General features: G+C 54.9%; 1 protein-coding gene across 1 annotated transcript in view; it reads right to left on the minus strand.

Annotated features, from left to right (window-relative positions):
* Positions 1 to 18002, minus strand: part of CRTAC1 (cartilage acidic protein 1) — a 124074-nt gene that overhangs the window by 26316 nt on the left and 79756 nt on the right. Inside the window, 2 exon segments of the mRNA XM_021699635.1 lie at positions 6931 to 7087; positions 12128 to 12264. Coding sequence (XP_021555310.1) covers positions 6931 to 7087; positions 12128 to 12264 — 294 coding nt within the window.

Genomic DNA, 18002 nt, shown 5'->3' on the forward strand with positions numbered 1-18002 from the left:
GGCCTTTCTCACATGTGCACTGCAGCCTGCCCAACAGGTCCGGTGTTGGGGGCCAGGAGGAGGGGATGGGTCCAACGGCATTGCCACTCTCCTCACTCTCATGGTTGAGCTCCAAATGAACACACTCTGGGCCCTGTGCCTCTCATATTCCTCCCAGGTAATCTAATTAGCTCTCCAGGAGAGCCCAAGCCTCTTGAAAATGGAGTCACCAAATCCACAGGGCTCCTGGGGAGCATCATCTAAGATGTGGCGTGCATTTTTCATTAGGAGAGCCAGAGTGCGGGGCGGGGAGGCTTTCGGACGCCTTTCCTAAGGCCAGTGGGGAGGGCTGCTGGGCTGTAACCTGGGCACCACGTCTCTGCACATTCAGAGAGGAGCCCCAGAGCGGGCAGCTGGCCCCACCCCCGTCCTGCCAGATTCCAGCCCAGGGCCAGGCTTCAGTGAGAAGCCACGGGCCTTGCCCGGGCCCCTGGAAATGCCAGGTGGGGCTCTGGGACTTGCCACCATGCAACTCCGTCCGTCCTCCCCACTCTAGTGTCCTCCAATTTCCTCTCTGCTTCTGGCTCTCAAGCTGTGACACATTCTCTTCATTTTCTACAAAGCAGGTTATTTCCCTCTTGGACAAATTTCTAAATCTTTCTAATTAACTAATTGGGTTGGGTTGAAGCCTTGAACCATTTGTAACCTGTAATTATTAGAAAATTGCCATGGTAACCACACTACTAATTAGTGACAATTTATTGCCATGGCAACCGGACCATAACAGAGATGTTACCCACAACTCCTTGGCAAGTTCGCCGCACAGTTGGGGAGCAGGTGAGTTGACAGGGAGCCAGCCTCTTGGGCACTGGCCCCAGCAGCCTCAGGATGGAGAGCCGAACTCGGGTCTGAGGCAGGGGCGGCCGGGTGTCTGCACCCCTTGCTGAGCAGCGGAGGAAACTCTACTCCCAGGTGGATCATGTAAATCTTCTCCAAACCAATAAAATCCATCCATCCTGTGTGGTCCACAACAGAGGGTCCTGATTCAGTATCTTCTACCTGGACATTCTCCCCTCCCCCAACTCTTCTCCCTCCTGAGGTTTAGCGTACATCTTCCGGGGCCACCCCAGGGGCCATTAGGAACAATTTTATTTCTGCCTTGGAGGATGATGTCCCAATAGCGAGTTAAATTCTACTTTACATCAATTACTTCTTCTGTATGTGAGGTGGGCACATCCTCTTGGGGACAAGCAGCTCCCCAGCTGGGGCTGGAGACGCAGCCCTGGAAAGTGTGCGTGTGACCTTGGGCACATCACCGAACCCTTCTGGGTATCTGTTTTCTCACCGCTAACGTGAGGCTGATAGTAAATAGCTTCTTCTCAGGCTGTCATAAATATTAAGTGAGCTGGTTTTCGGAAGGTACTTTGGAAAATGTCAGGTGCCACATCATCATTAGCTGGGACAATTTCCCACCTGCTAGGTGAATAAAATCCCCTTATTTCCGCAGCACTTTCAGGCTTCTGAGGCCTCTTTGTTCTGCTGTTGGGTGCAAATGCCACGCCCTGCCCAACCCCTCCTGAAGGCCTCTCACTCTGCCCACGAAGCTGGGTGGGAGAGCTAGAGTTGCAGGGCAAAATGCCTCCCCAGTGCCCTTCGTCCTCCCACCACATTCCGGCACGCCCTCTGATTATCTGCCCCGTGGTCCTGAGACCCACGGGGTAGCCTCATTTATCCTCAAGCACTGCACCCCTAAACCTCTGTAATCCTGCATTCTGGCGATGCAGACTCAAGTGCAGTTTGGGTATAGGCAATCCATTTCTCAGATTGCATGTAGGCAGTCTTGGGGTGGTCTGCCGACAGGCCAGATTGTATCTGGGAGCCGGAGGTGGTGGGGTGATGATGGGAAAGCGAGGCTGCGTGGAATAAGGGGGGCTTGCTGTTGTGGGCCAGACCCAGGCACGATGAGGCAGGGGTATTTGCCATGCTAAGGAAAATCCTCTAGGTCCTTGCTTGGCCTCTGCACCTGCTCCTGTTCCAGGAACTTGAGCTGTGTGCCCTCCAGGCCCTGGTCACCCTCCCCATAAACTGGGGAGGGGAATGAGATCTCCAAGGCTCCTTCCCACTCTTCCAGTGCATCCTCCAGGCTGAAACTTGGGATAAGTGTGGCTGGGAGTAGAATCCCGGGTCCTTCTGGAGCCCACACCAGTAGAGGCTTTGTGAGGCCCTTTGGCCCAAGACTCTGGACCCGTGGGATTAATCTACTGAGACCTCAAAAGAATACAATTCTTGTGGATGCCAAGGCCCACAGGCTGCCAAGAGCATCCAAGAAATTGTAGAAGGATAGCAAAGATGCTGGAAAACATAGGGGTGGAGGAATGGGCAGTGTGTGTGTGTGTGTGTGTGTGAGAACAGGGAGTGAGGGTCAGGGCAGGATGGTAACAGGGTCTTTCAGCCTAAATTTCCCGAACATTCAAACATAGAATAATACTGCGTCGGTGCTGGTGCTGCTACCCACGAGCCCTCTGTGAGCCGTCCAGGTACCCAGTAGGGTTCCGAGCACACGGGGTGGAGGGTATTAGACACGGACATTCCACTCCTCCCTCAATGCTTGCAGCCCCCTCCCTGTAGGACGCTGAGGGGGCGGGGGGCGGGAGAACGGGCAGGGGTCTGAAGAAGCTCTTTGAGGAGAGCGGGCAGGGAAAGGGGTAGCAGGACCGGCTCCTCTGGCCACCTGTTTTCCAGTCCCCTGTCCTAGGTGTCGTTCGCATCTCATCCCACTGCACCAGTTTCCAGGTGAGGAAATCGAGGCTCAAGGAGGTACGATTGCAGCCAGCAGGCTGCGGATCGCAGTTCAAACCCACATCTGAGTGACCCCAGAGCCTGTGAAAGCCCCCCCAGCGTGCTCTCAAGCCCTCCTACACAAGCTGCCTCTCAGCAGAAGAGGGAGCTGGACTCCTGGTAAGGCCCGGAGTGGCCAGCCACAGGCTTGATCTTTCTTTAAAATCTCTTATTTTAGCAGAAGAAACTGCACCAAGATCACATTTCTATTATAAGAGTATTTGTGTTTGTTGTGAAAGAAAAAAAAAATTGTCTTTTCTTGTCAATCATCCAGTGCATTGACACCGCACATGTCCTGGGGCACTGGGGACCCTGGCAGGCCTGTGGCTGCACTCCCTGAGGGTCCGGGGCCCTGGTGGAGAGCCTGTCACTCTAGCTCTGCTTGTCACATCCGCTGTGCTCCCGCTGCAAGGCAGTGGCCACCTGCCAGCCTGGGGGGCTCCGTGGCCCCCACTCTGCTGCCCACGGTCACCTCTCTGGAGCGGGCTGATGGGGAGCCGCCAGAAGGCCTCAGCTGGGCGTTAGGCTTCTCCTTCTCCTCCAATAATGACTTCCTATAAATCAGATCTGCCCTCCGCTTTGTTCTACACTGCTCCCAGCCAACAGCAAAAATCCCCACCCTATATCATAAATCCACCTTCATTTTCTTTCCAAATTTCTTTAATCACCACCTTGCAACCCAGACAGATGCTCCCTCAAAAGGTGAGGCTTTCTGAAATGCAGAGCTCCTGGGGAGGGGGTAGAGGCCGGCGGGGGTGGGGAGGCAGGGTGAAGAGGGAAAACCAACGGATTCCAGTGGAGAGGGGCGTGAAGACGCCTGTGACTACACCCAGGGCTGGAGGGTGGGCAGGGGGACCCACGGAGACCGCCTCCAGGGCAGGGCTAGCTGGGCCTGCTCTGTGCTTCCTCCTGCACCCAGCACCCGGGAAATGCCCAGCCGACGGCCCTGGCATCCCCCTGGGCACCTCAGATGAGGAGGGTGTCTCTGTCTCCTGTACTCCGAGGGTCCCATCCCTGAGCCAGGCCTGTGCCAGGCATGTTCTATACCTCCTTTCACTCTCATGCTCCCACTGCAGGCGAGAAAACGGAGGCCCATGAGGTTAATAAATTGCTAATCACTGCCTGCATAGGAGAGGTGGCTGAGGCAGGATCTGCACCAGCACTGATCCTGTCCTCTCAGCAGCTCTGCAAGACAGTAGTTCAGACCGCGAGTTCAAGGTGCTCAGAGAGGCTGGGGGAGGTGCCCAAGGTCACCCAGGGCTGCAGAGGCCAGTGCAGACTTCTTGGTCCTTACCTTCCCTCTCCTTGGGTTCCATGCCAGGCCCTCGGCCACATGGACAACTGATTCTCAGGATTCCTTGCACCGTCCAGGCTCTGAAGGGCTGCAGGCATCTGGGAAAGTCAGGGCTTGGGATTCTCCTTGAACCAGGAACCATGGGGGAGTGGGCTTGCCTCCCTCAACTCAGCAGGAGCCCCTCTGTCAGCCCGCAGCCCTCCGGTCCCCCGAGAGTGGGCATGCTGGCCGCTAGATGGCACTGTGACCTAGCGGAGCGGTGGCCGCCCGTGGACCCGCTCGAGTCCGGAGAGAAGGCCTCCCCTCCCCCTCGGGAGAGCCGGCAGCGCCTTTGGCCCGCCTGCCGACAGCTTGCCTGGGCCTCCCCCTGCTGCCCGGCACAGCCTAGGCCAAGCAGCTGCTCGGGCCACGAAAACTGGGGGTCAAAATCAAGCCCCTGAGTGCCAATCCCTGGGACTGCATCCTGGTGGGTGCAGGGCCTTCCTCCTCCACCAGCCCCTCCTGTTTTGCAGGCTGGAGCTGGGATGCTCAAACTGGAGGTCATCAGAAAGGTCAGCGGGTTGTGGCCGGTTAAGCTTCGGGGGTCAGGGCTCTGGGTGCTAGTTTCTCGACAAACCTTCTGCGTGACCTTGGGCAAGCCCCTTCTCTCTGGACCTCGGTTTGTTCTTTTGGAAAACAAGAGGTTCTCCAAGGTCTGTCCAGCAGCTGGGTGTTGTGTGGCTGGGCTCTGGGGACCTCTGGCTCCCTGACCGCACATCTGGTCATGGCTGGCTTCCCCCCAGGGCCTGCTCAGGCCCCTGCTCATCACTGCCTGCTTCCCTCTCCTTCTCCAGCCCCCATGTGCCAGAGACTCAGCAATCAGGCCGGGCTCCAGTGGCGGCCCTTCCATTTGGGGTCTGTCCCTGGGGCGTTGGGGGGGTGCTTTGGGCTAGTTTTCTAGCCAGATGTCCGTGTGTCATTAATGAAGTGACAACGGGGGCCGCGGGGTAGAGTTGAGGGGCTTGGTGGGCAAGGAAAGGGTGGGCTGGGGAAGACGGGCAGACACAATAGTAACTTGGTGGGCCAGATAAGTTCTTGTCAGCCAAATGGCTTTTGGAAGTCTGCAGAGCTGCTCTCCCGTGTCCTCTGGGCATACCAGCTGCCCCGGCCCGCCTGCATGCTCCGCAGAAACTGCTGGCCCTTCCCTGAGCTTCCCGGTCCTTCCAGCACAGCCTGGCGCAGTTGGCTACTACTCCCATCCCCATCCGTCCTCCTCAGCTGTCTCCTCTTGGTCCCCTCCTGCCCCCTCCTGGTTTCCTGCTAGCCCATGCACCAACCCAGCCAGCGTGAACAATGTCCCCTTCATGCTCGGACCCAGCCGCAACCTCCTGAATTCTTTTATTCTGTGTAGAAGCCTCTCTCCCAGACCTCACCTCCCTCCAGCTCATCATTTTCAAGTGCTTCATCTCCCCAGCCCACACTCCTTCTCCTGCAGATCAAGGCACTTAATTGCCAGGCCAGCCCAATGCACAGAACTGGGAACTATTCAGAAAAATTGACTGTACAAATCTAGGCTGAAGCTCCTGCATGTTTATTCCTTTTCCCAGGAAAGCCTGGTTTATTACTGACACTCAGCCAGAAAGGCTGCACGTTCACGTGTGGGGCTCTTGAGCACTTTGATGGGGCTGGAGCTGTGCAAACTATTTTACTGTCTAGCCGTTTGTTCCCACAAACTTTGTCAGACAGGTCAACATCCATCTCCCTGTTTCGCCGAGGTGGAAAGTTGCTAGAGAAAGGCATCATAAACTCAGGAGAGGCTGCAACAACCCTTTCTAGGTAGGGCTTTGAGAGTGTGCTACCCCCCAGGTGTATGGAGGCAGGGCGATGGCCCAAATGACCCCCATCAAGCATCCTTCGGAGCCCCAGGATTTGGATTTGGGTGGGCTTCCCTTTTGGAAGTCTGTAGTGCAAGTTGGGATGGATATTATTGGGAAGGTCAACCAGCAAGAGGATCTCTATGTCCATATGAGAGGATCAGGGTGAGGGAGGCCGAAGTTCATGTGAGACGTTGTTGTGCATAGCTCTGGCTTCCTGATTTTTGGCACCCCAAACAGGAACTGGATTGCTCTGCCATCAGCAGTCTATTGGCAGATTATCAGAGTTTAGTCAGCAGCCGTGCTAGAATTAGAAAAACAGCCTTCCCTAGAAAGATCTCTCTGTCAGAGACTCTGACAATAGGTCCCCCATCCAGAGAGGTGTGGGGGGGGGAGCATGTCTTCAAAAAAAGGGGCTGGAGAGGTTTTGGAACAAGAACACAATTCTTTGAGCTCAGTTATCCGAGACGGGACCCAGCTGAAGCTTAGGGATTTAGCACTCAATTCCTGGCCGCTTATGTATAAGTAAATAATTTCATCTGCTATTTGGCAATAAAGAACGCTTTAACTCTCGGCCTTTGTGATTTGTCAGTTTTCTCCTACAGAACCTGTTCACCCATCATTTGGGTTACAGCAGGGAATGGGGCAAGAGGTTCCAGGGAGTGGATGATGTTACAGTGTTCTCACCCTATGTCCCACATCCCCCGTGGGGTCCTCCAAAGCCCACGCCTGCCAGATAGCCCACCAACCCCTGGAGAGACAAGTGTTGGAGAAGCTGCCTCTGGGTGATGGGATGGAATAAAGCCTTCATCCTCCCTTCCCCAGGGACACAAGCCCACCCTCTTCTGTGGTCTCTGATGAACCAGATGCAGCCTTGTAGGGCCCAGGGCCCAGCCCCCAGCCCCAGGCCTCCCGCCCTTCCAACCCACAGCACCCCAGCCCGCCACCCTGCGTCACTCTGCCTACCTGTGTATTTGCTGACCCCAGCCTCAGCAGCCACATCTCTGAGAGCCAGAATGCCCTGGGAGAGGTCACTGGCCTCGGGGTCCATTTCAATGAGGGCATCAGGGCCCACGTTACCGTAGGCATAATTGGCGATATAGATAGAGTAGCGTCCGGAGCCCTGAGGAGGAAGGGAAGGAGGGTGGGTGAGTAGGCCCCTCTGCACTCGTCGTGGTCTCCTTCCCAGAAAGTGGCTCTCCCCCTCCTCGTGTAGGACCATAGGTCTTCCGTGGGTCAGGTTCCTCTCCCTGGGTCTGGTGTGCAGGGCCTTGCATGCTGGGCACGGCCCAACTCCAGAAGCGCTTTTCCCCGAGGCCCCCCCCACCCCGTGCCCCTCAGAGTCCTACAATGAAGAAGCCCTGCTTCTCCTTCTATCCTGTTCCAGAAGAACACATCCCTCCCTCTCCCACACAACCACCTTTTTATAGACAATTTTCTAATGTGCCTCTCTCCAGCTGAGCTCTCTCCAGCTGCCAGCCAGGGTAGCTGCTCAATAAATATTTGCTGATTGATTGATCTACCAATTCCCATTATTCTCAGTCTCTCTCTCTCTCTCTCTCCCATTCAAGCTCACCCCAGCCAAGATGACAAGCGAATTCCAGAGTCATCTCTCTCTCCCCACCTCCCACCCTGGATTCCCTCATTCCACGATTTTGGTGGCACAGGAAGCTCGGATACGGCAGGGGTCCTCCTTCCATTCCCTCTGTTTTCCCATGTTACCAGAAAGAAATAGTATATTGCTTCTGCCTTTGTATCACTGTCTCAAATATTTTTTTTCCTTTGCATCCAAGAGAAGCCCTGGGCACCAGCTCCTCGTTGCTATCGTCGTTGTCTGCTCTCGCCCGAAACCCCGCTGACGAACGGTTCTTTTCTGCCTGTTATTAGAACCGTGTCATTTCTTCAGTGGATGCTTCCTTTCTCCCCAGAGAGCCACCTGTTTTCTACATTTGAACAGTTTTCCAGCTTTCCTCTCATCCTTTTCATTTCCCTCCAATTAATCAGATAGTAGATATTTCTTGAGTTCCAACTACCTGCAACGTGCTCTGCTATAAATGTCCCTAAGACAAGGTCTTCGTTCTCCAGTTGCTTATACTCTCGTTTAAAGGCAAGCTAGAAACGCAAAACAACCCGAGAGAAACAGCTGAGTTCCTGGCAACCCTCTCTTCTCAGCCCTCAGCCTGCTTGGCTGGCTTCTATTTCTTCCCCAACGACTCCATAAGCGGAACCCCCATCCCACCTCACTGGTCACTGGCTTTATCCCTTCCATGGGAACATTTTCTTTGGGGGAGCTGACGAAGAACTACTTGGGTCTGACTGGTGGGTGAGGCCAACGAAGGAGCTTACGGTCTCCTGAGGGGATGCAGACATGGCAACAATAATACAGTTATATATATATATGATTAAGAGAATATGTAAGTTAATGATCCTGGAAATAAAATTTAAAAGAATGTGAACTCTACTAGAATGAACATTTTTTAAAAGAGAGAGAGAGAATATGTACAGCATTTCCTGTACAGAAGAGGGGCTCCCCGAGGAAGGAGCACTGAACCAGGGGGAGTTCAGAAAAGGTTTTCTAAGAAGAGTCTCAGCCAGGTGAAGTGTAGAGGAAAGAACCTTCCAGGCAGAGATGATACAGAGAGTGATGTATGTAGGGAAACCACAGGCAGTTCGTTCAGCGTTGCAGGAATAGAAAATGCAAGGCAGGGCGTGTCAGGGGCCGGAGCTGGAGAAGGAGGCAAGGATACTCCCTACAGATGTCCACGCCCCCTCTGTTTCGGTTATCTGAGGCTCCATCCTGCCACCTGGGAGACTATGCTTTCCGAATCTTGTTACTCGGTCAGCAGCACTGGCATCATCTGGGAGCAGGTTAGATATGCAGACTCTCAGTCACCCTGTCCCCTCCGCCAGACCTGCTGAATCAGAATCTGCATTTTCGCAAGACCCCCATGTGATCCCCACGCAAAACCGAAGTTCGAGATGCAGGGCTTTAGAGCACGGCGTCGTGACTGGGGGAGAACTCTGAGCAACGCCTGCCCATGGCAGGAGCTCGGCATGTGCGTGTGGAATGATCGGACGAAGACTGAATGAGTGGGGCCAGAGGGGAAAGTGCGCCATCCCTGTGCCCACGCCTGACCCTACCAGCTGTTAGCAATCCCCGCAACAAATGGGCAATTAAGCCCAAATGAACTGAAAGGCACTCTGCTGGAAATTAGGATGTTTATAAAATTCCATTATACCTAGTTCCTTTCTTCATTGTATGGGGATGATAAAAGTTGACAAATAGAGATGTGTTTACGGTTGCAGAGGACTTCGGAAATTCGCCATGTGGCCTTGACTACAGTCACTCTGGGATGGTGAGGTGGTTGTGGAGATGAGCCTGGGGAGAGGCTCCCCAGGGCAGTGGGCTCCCCTGCCAGCCTACATCAGAAACACCCGGAGCACTGTTCAACCGCAAATGCTGGGGCTCATCCCCGGAGTTTCTGATTTGGGAGCTCTGGAGTGAACAAGGTGCCAGGTGAAGCTGATGCTGCTGAGCCAGGAACCACACCTGGAGAGCCCACTGGTCTAGGGATACTAGGCTGGGCCCAGTCCAGGTTCTGCCCCTACGTGGCTTTGTCCTTGGGCAGGTTTTTCACCCCCTTAGGCTGCATCTTCTCATGTGTTAAATGAGAATCATATTCCCCCTGCTTCCTGGCAGGGTGGTTGAGAAGATGAAATGAGACAACACATGTGAAAGGTCTCCAAAAGATAAAAATGCTATATAAACATGAGGCCTAATCATTATCGATCAGGGAACGCTCCTTGTAAGAGATCGGCTTTGAGCTGGATCCAGAAAAGTAGGTGAGTGATGAGGCGGCTGCAGACAAAGGGCGAGCAAGTGTGCCTGGCTTGGGGCCGAGAGGGGATGAGGGCCGCTGGGGAGAGGACGGGGAGGGCACGGGGCGGAGGGGAGGGGTGTTGCGGTTTGAGACCTTTACCTGCGAGACGGCTCTCCAACTGCGGCCTGCGCCAGAGTCACCTGCAGGGTGAGCTCAAACCCAGACTTCTGCCCCCCTCCCCCGCCCCGTGGGTTCAGACTCAGTGGGTCTGGAGGGTGGAGTGGGGGTCGGGCCTAAGAACCTGCATTTCCGACAGTGCTGCTGGTCCGGAGACCACACTTTGGGAACAGGTCGACTAAAAGGCGCCAGGTGGGAGCTGTGGGGCTGAGGAAGGAGTAGCGTGAACACTGTAACAGAACCTGTCGTTAGAAATTTGTGACTGATACCGCTTTACCCAGGGGCAGGCTAGCCGTGGGATAGAAAGGCATCTGACGGGTTCTCAGAAAGGCAGGGCTCAATTCCTGGCTTTGCCTGCCATTTAACTACGTAACCAAGGTCAACTTGCTTAATTGCTGAAAGCCTTAGTTTCCATATCTGTAAAATGGGGATAATGACAGCAGGTACCTCCTAAGCCTATTGTGAAGATTCAGTAAGACAATGCGTATAAACCACTGAGCGCAGGGCTTGGCGTGTTGCTAGCTCATTACGGTTAGCTGTCATTATTGGTAAGATTGCTTTTGTGTTTCCTCCACTACGCTGCATTCCTATCTCCCAGTTTCCAGAGTGGCCGTGACCTGGCCCTACTCCTCCCCTCCACAGTTCTCAGGCCCCAGGGATTGCCGGGGTGGTGGTGGCTGGACACAGAAAGCAGCCCCTCTCCTGGTGGTGGTTTCTAGTTCCCTGAGGCTGGGGCTGAGCAAGCTGCTAAGTGCCTGCCTACGGTGCCACGTGCCAAAGCTTTTTTTTTTTTTTTTTTTTTTTGCATTTCACACCGTGCCTTTGTCCTGTGGTTAAACGCGTGGGCGTGCAGGTGACCTTGTTAGGACAAAGAGTGCATCTCTTTGTGATTAACCTTCAGGCCCCTGCCACCAGCTCAGAGATGATTCCCACCTTGGCCAAGTGTGGGAAGCCTTGGTTCAGCAGGAGCGAGGCAGGAAGCAGGAGGCTCCCAGCAGCGGCCTGGCCTGCCCCCCGACCCAGACCCTTCTCACTCTTTGGGGCCGTTCACAGAGCCACCGTCGCCTCCTTCCCTCCCACCAGGCAGGAGTCCAGGTGGCAAAGATTCAGGTCAGGGCTAAATGTGGCTTCACAGCCCAGCTTGGCTTCTTTTCTCAGCACCAGCTTGTTAAAAAATAAATATTTATACCTGGCACCTGCCTTCTCCCAAGGCCTGGAGGCCCCTGCTGTGAAGATTCACGCTGAATCCCCAATCCCCCTGGTGCCATCTCAATCCTGAAATGAGCCAGGGCCCCTTGCCCCTGCCCCCGGAATGGAAGCTAGGCGGCAGCTGGGTCCCTGATTTACTGATGACTGTCTCTAAAGCCAAGGAGGGGGCAGCAGGTGAGCAGGTGACAGGAAGGATAAATCACCTCCACGGCCAGCCTCTGGCTCCAGCTGGGGCTGCTGGGACGCAAGCCTGGGCTGGGGCCACCCCACAGGGCAGGTGGCTACAACTCCTGTCCCTCCCCCTTGGTCTCTCCTCCCTACCTGCTGGGGTTGGCACGTGTGTGCGGTAGGGGGAGCTAGCGGGCATGAAAGCAGTGACAGAGCTCCTGATTAACTAGAGTACTTGGACATTCAGGCCACCCTCCACTCACCCACTCACGAACCTCTTTGTCATTCCTTCATCGCTCTACAAATATTTTCAGGGAGAGCCCTATGGCTCAATGCCTGGCACATAGTAAGCACTTAATAAATATTGGTTGACTAAATGAATGAGCACAAGGTTTAGAGCTAGAAGAGTCTGAGTCATGTCCTAGTCACATCGCCAATCTATTTTGGGTCCTCAGGCAAGTCACTGCCCCAAGCTGGGCCTTGGTGCCCTCCTCCCCAATGGACACGGTGATGACAGCCCCTGACCAGTTTCCTCGCTGGTTGCTGGGAGAGCCTCAAGGGAGAAAGGATGGGAAAGTAGATGGTAACTCACCTTGCGAATCTTGTTAGTATTTAGCACCTACTATGTGCAAGGCACTGTGGGAGCTGCCGCGATGGAGCATCTTTGGGCTCTGCCCTGGACAGCCCCACTCCGTCGGGGCACGTCTGCCTATTGGCTCCCCTCTGGGCTCTCACATTGCTGTGTGCCCCCTCTTCTCCCCAGACCCCCTGTGCACCCCTGAACTCACCGTCCTGTCCACACAGGCCACGGAGCGCCCGGCAAAGAGGCTGGCCACACCACGGGCCACGTTGACCTCATCGCTGAGGATGTCTTCCCACCGGTTGTTGCGGAACTTGAACAACTTGTCTGTGTACGTGGCCACCCCTGGAGAGAAGAGGAAGGGAGGCTGGTGGATGGTGGGTCAGTGTGCAGGTATGTTTTGGGGCACCTGCCACAGGTGGTCGGGGCCACAGGGAGATGTCATCTGCGGCAAGGGGAGCGCTCCCCACAGCACTCACTCAAGCAGGTGAGGCTCTCTGTCTGGGGGGTGCTCAGGTATCTTCAGTTGAGAGAATAGATTGGCTTATGAAAATGGCCAGCCCAGGCCTCAGGAACCACAGAAGTGTTACTGCTACTGTGTGTCTGAGATGACCCTCAACAGCTGGATTTCACATTCTGCACCGTGCTCCTGCAACACACAGGAGATCGGGGATTGCTAACATTTCAGCACCCAAACTCAACCCAGAATGTCTCTTTCTCCAGGACCTGCCTCCTACATTCTCTATAGGATTGCAGGGCCTCATTTGGGTCTGAGAAGAAATGGTCCTGGTTGGTGGGTGGGGCTCTAAGTCCAGATCCAGGAAGGGGCTGGAAGTGGAGCTCTAATGGACCTGTCGCCCACCCCCAGGGGAACCTGATGGCAGTAGGGTCAGCATCCAGGTGGGGTGAAGGGGGTGAGCAGCCCTGGGAGGCCCTCGAGGGCAGGAGTCTCCACCCCTTTCAGAACTGGATGGCGGCTGAGGACCGCCAGCTCAGAGAGTCGCACACATGGGCACCACGCAATGTACCACATGTAATTGCAGGGGCTCTGTGGCCTCCCAGAGCACGCTCATGCCTAAGCTTTTTTGGGGGGAAGTGCAAAGAACTTCTGGTGGCCGGAGGCTCAAACCCTTCTAAGACCACTTAGGCAGAGCTCTCCACTCACCCCTAGTTTATTTCTTGTTCGTGTGAGCCCCAGCGCATTCATATTTTAGGAGGGATCATGTTCTACTCTCGAGGACTGGCATCGGAAACACAGGGGGGACAGCTGGGGAGCAGCTGTAGGAAGCCGGGAAGGTGAGCTGGGGGACGAGTGGCCCTGAGGACAGACCCCTGCACTTGACTCTCTGGCTGGCCCAGGGCAGAGGTCACCACTTAGGGTGAAGGGAGCAGCATGGGGCAGTGGTTAAGACCTTGGGGTTTAGAGTAAATAAGCCCCAGTCCTGGTCTCTGTTCTACCCAGATTCTACTTTTAGGAGCTAGTTGTTGACTTTGGGCAAGTTGCTTAGCATCTCTGAGCTTCAGTTTTCCTATTTGCAAATGCGACGACAGTAACAGCTGCATCCAGTTTACTGCGAGGAATACATGAGATGATGTGCACGAAAGGCGTAGCACAGCGCCCCCTCAAGGTGGTGGGTAGTAGACAGAAGTGGTCATTCCCATGTTACAGATGGGGCACTCGTGTAGGTCCTTTAGGGAACGTAAAGGGGTCTGGTAGAGTCAGTGTGTGAAATGAGTGGCTGAGAAGGATTGTGGGAGTGGGAGCGTGTTAGGAGAGGGCAGTTATAAAGGATCCCTCAGGTGGCTCTGCCCAGGAGAGGACGAAAGGCTTTGCTCTCTCAGTGGCCTCCTGTGGAAACCTCCAAGACCACAGGGACCCACAGGGAGTGCTGTGTGGTCTGTGGGGTCTGGAGTTGGCCTCTGAGATGCTCGCCAGATACCAGGGAGCCGGCACCGGAACAGAGCCCTCCTGCCCGGCCTGACCCTCCCGGAGGTACAGAAGCCCATCTGGGGGAAGGAAAGGCCCTTCATGAGCAGAGCAGGAAGCAGATCCAGGAGGCCTGCCGGTGTTTGTACGTGGAGGCTTGGGCTGAGGAGCTGCAGCTGGGGTGAGCGCAGAGCTGCTGTGGCCGGCGAGGGAAGCCCACTGGGGCAACCGAGGAGCCTGGGCTGGATGGAAGCACAGGTGCTGACTTCCATTAGCTCGGGGTCTTGCTGGCTCCCCTTACATGTGGCTGTGGGAATTACAGGGATAAAATGCACTGAAGCCCCGGCCCAGGGTCAGAATCGCCCATGGAGGCCCCGTACCACCCCAGTCCGCAGACCACAGCACAATCCCTGGGGGCCAGACATATTTAGAAATTTAGATTTTGTTCTTCCACATTTTAGAAAGGTAACACAGTGCACACACCGTTTATTACATAACACCCCCAGGAGGGATGGGGCAGCACCCTGTAATTAAACACATTAATATTTCTGCAGTAAAATATATGAATATTCACACTAAGTGGGATAAATAAAGCCTATAAATAGCTTGCGTCAGCTCAGGACAGGTTTTGCTATCAATTCATTTTCCCACAAACTTAAAAAAAACACCTGAGGCTTTCAGAGGGCTTTGGATTTGAGGACTGCGGAGAAGGGACTGTGGGCCTCGACTGCCATGCTCATGGCTATTCCCGAGGCAATGGCAGCCTTGTCATCACTTCCTGATGCTTGGGGGATCTCTGAAGATGGCCCTGCAGGCTTCTGGGTTTCCAGCCTCCACCAACAGCAAGCAAGCCTTGCCCTCCTCTGTCTGACCAGAGCCCCTTTAGATGCGACCTCCAGCTAGTCTAGCCCCGCCGAAATATGGAGGTTAACTTCCAGCACCGCATGGGCCGGTGTGAGAAAGCAGCGGCCGGCAGCTGGGGCTCGGCAGCCCTTGATGGGCCCCTCCGCGTTCGGCGGGAGAAATTTCTCATGCCGCGGAGTTCCTGCCCCTCAGCGAGACAAGAGAAGCCCATGGGCCTAGGGGGACTCTGTCCCCCCCTGTTTGCCATATCACGTCCAACTCCTCCTGCTCGCCCAAGATACACATTTCCCAGAATGTGCTTTATGGAACCCTGGTCTCTGTGAGCTGCCTGGAGGAAAGATTTTGTGATCATCTGAGTTTGGGAAAGACCACACCTTCCACCCGTCCCCCCCACCCCCGCCCCGGGGAGATTCTCAATAGGCATCAGTCTATTAAAACTTGGACAAGTCCTGCAATAAGTTACCTGCTTAATCTTCTTTAATCCAGCCTGTCCCAAACACAGCTGGCCACGGAACCCCTTTTTGCAGCTCACCTACTAGCACCCTGCGGAACGAGCACTGTTCTTAGCTAATTGCCGTCTTAGGGTGCTGCTGTCGGGCCAGGCCCCGGGCTTTGTGGCCAGATGGGTCCGGGTGCCATGTGCTATTAGCCTCTTCCCCTGTTCCACCTCCTGGCTTCCGAGCTGCCCAGGGATGCCCAGAAGAATAAACTAATTAAGGTAAAATGTGCAACACTGATACAGAGCCTTGTAGATCATAAATGGGAACGGCAAAATCAATGGCAGCCCCTCTGCAGGCAGAGGCCCGGAGGCCCTGGGCGAGGAGAGACGGGAGCCCGTGATTTAAGAAGAGCAAACGCTCTGGCAGCTGCAACCTGGGTAATTAGGTGTGTCAGGAAGACAGATAAACAGCGGCCTGTGCTGGTCGATGGCTCGGGCGGTAACCACCCAGCCCTGGCCCCCGGCCCGTGTCAGCGTGTAATCCTGCCTTCTGGCTCCTTGTAGCTGCACTCTGCCCTGGGGTCCCGCACCGAGTCGGGGGGGGGCAGCTGCCCAGGAAGAAGAGAGGCTGTTAGCTGCAGGAGAGAGGGGCTCTGCTGAGCCCCCCCGGGGCAGATTCTGAGAGGGCAGAGGCCCAGGAGAAACAGAAGGGGGTTCACGGGCAGGGGCAGGGGGCTCTAGGGGCCACGGCCCCTATGAGAGGTGTGTCTCGGGACTCCCATTCCCATCCTGACTTTGACATCTTGGCCTTAAAGGACACTCGAAGCCCTCAGAGGCCAGTAGAAGTGGCAGTTGCTGCCAGGCAGCCAGGTGGGAAGGCCCAGTAGGTGAGGCTCATGTGCCTGCCATGCCCTGTGGGTACCAGGTGCAGTAGGAGGCCACCGGGAAGGAGGAGTCTGGGTCGCTGATTCAGGGCACTTAAGGTCCATCCAACGAGAGGGACGGGCAGAGGAGATGCCGTGGGACCACAGTGAAACAAATACTACTTAACATTTCTGCAACACTTCACATATTTTCATTCATGTGCCAGGCATTTCACACACATTCATTCATTAACCCTCACAACCCCCGAGCTGGGGACTATTTGCCTGCTCAACTTATAGATGAAGGACCCGAAGAACAAGAGACAAGGGGCCTGCCTAAGACCCCACAGCTAACAGAGCTCTGAGGGGCAGGACAGGATGATACGTCCTGCAGATGTCAAGAAGTCAGGATGGAAGAGGCTACGGTGATGAGGGAGGGCTTCATGATGGAGGAGGCACCTGAACCTGGACTTGAAGGGTCAGAGTAACAACAATGACTCCTGTTTATAGAGCACTTAGCATGGCCAGGCTTTACACAAAGCCTCTCTTTTATAACCACCATCTCGCCTAAACACCACAGCTACCTTGAGAGGTGGTGCAGCCCCATTTTACAGACGGAGAAATTGAGGGGGCAGAGAGGTTAGTCAATTGCCTGGGGTGACAGACCTAGTGGGTGGTGGAGACAGATTCAAAGCCTATGCTTCTGAGTGCTGACTCTGAGGCTTGGGCAGACAGAGGGGAGGGGTGGTGCTCCAGGCAGGCAGGGGACATAGACAGATGGAGAGGCTACATGGTTTGCCCAGAGAGGAGAATTTGTGGAGGTTGAGGGGGAACAACATGCAGGGCAGCAGAGACCCACTAATTCCAGGACTGAGGGCAGAAGGGGCCCTTGGTGGTTTCTGATCTGGGGAAGACAGTGTCTCTAGAAGACTAACCTGGCAGTGGAGTGAGGGGTGGGCTAGCAAGGGAGAAAAGGTGGTCACTCTGTGATGACAGTAGGAGTGGGAGGAATCATCAGATGCAGGAGGCGGGTGTGGTAAGGGCAGGGGGAGTTGAGTGGGTGTAAGGGGTCAGAGTGGGACAGTGACTGAAGCAGGGACATCAGGCCAGCTGGGTGTGGGAGCAAGAGCTTGGCTTCACACCGTTTGCATCTGACAGGGTCACAAAGTGGCTGAGAAGACATGTCCAAGAGGTCACTGGCCACAAAGGATAGCGGCTTGCAGAGCAGTGAGGCTGGGGTGGGTGCGAAGGGGAAAGCACGCGTCCCGGGAGCAGCCGCATTCAGATGTAGGAAAAGAAGGGGCAGACATGGAAGAATCATCAGACAGAAGGGGAAGGTTCTTCACGGAGGGCAGCGGTGTCAATCAGGCAAATGGCCCTCAATTCACCCTCCTGTCATCCCTTCCACACCAAGCTCTGCCGCCAGAGGGTAACTTGGAGCCACTGGAAGGGTGAGTTTGGGTCATAAAGGGCTCTTCCTAAGGATCATTGACCTGAGTGCCTCCTTCCCCATGGCCTGCGCCACCTCGGGGAGATGACCAGACTTATGGTCTGGTACGGGTGGCAAAGGGAAGAGTGAGCAAGTGTGTGTGGCAGGGAAGAGGGCTCTGCCTCCAAACTCCTTCATAAGGCAAAGAGATTACTGCCAAACAGCAGGGTTAAGGAGGGAGCCAGCAACATCTGGGGCAAGTCACAAACTTGTCCTTTTCTTATTTGTAAAATGGGATCATGAGAATGCCTACCTATTCATCAGGCTGTTGTGAGAATTAAATTCTATAATGTATGTGAAGTACTTAGAACAATATCTGGCACAAGATAAGTTTAATAAATCATAAAAGCAATATCATCATCATCACCACCATCCTTATCACCATCACTACCATCATATCATGACCACCTTCATCATCCTCATCACCACCATCACATCATCATACCATCCTCACCACCACCATCACCATCATCATGACCACCATCACTATCCTCACCATCC

The sequence above is a fragment of the Neomonachus schauinslandi genome, chromosome 6 (genome assembly GCF_002201575.2).
Source record: "Neomonachus schauinslandi chromosome 6, ASM220157v2, whole genome shotgun sequence".
Lineage (NCBI taxonomy): Eukaryota > Metazoa > Chordata > Mammalia > Carnivora > Phocidae > Neomonachus > Neomonachus schauinslandi.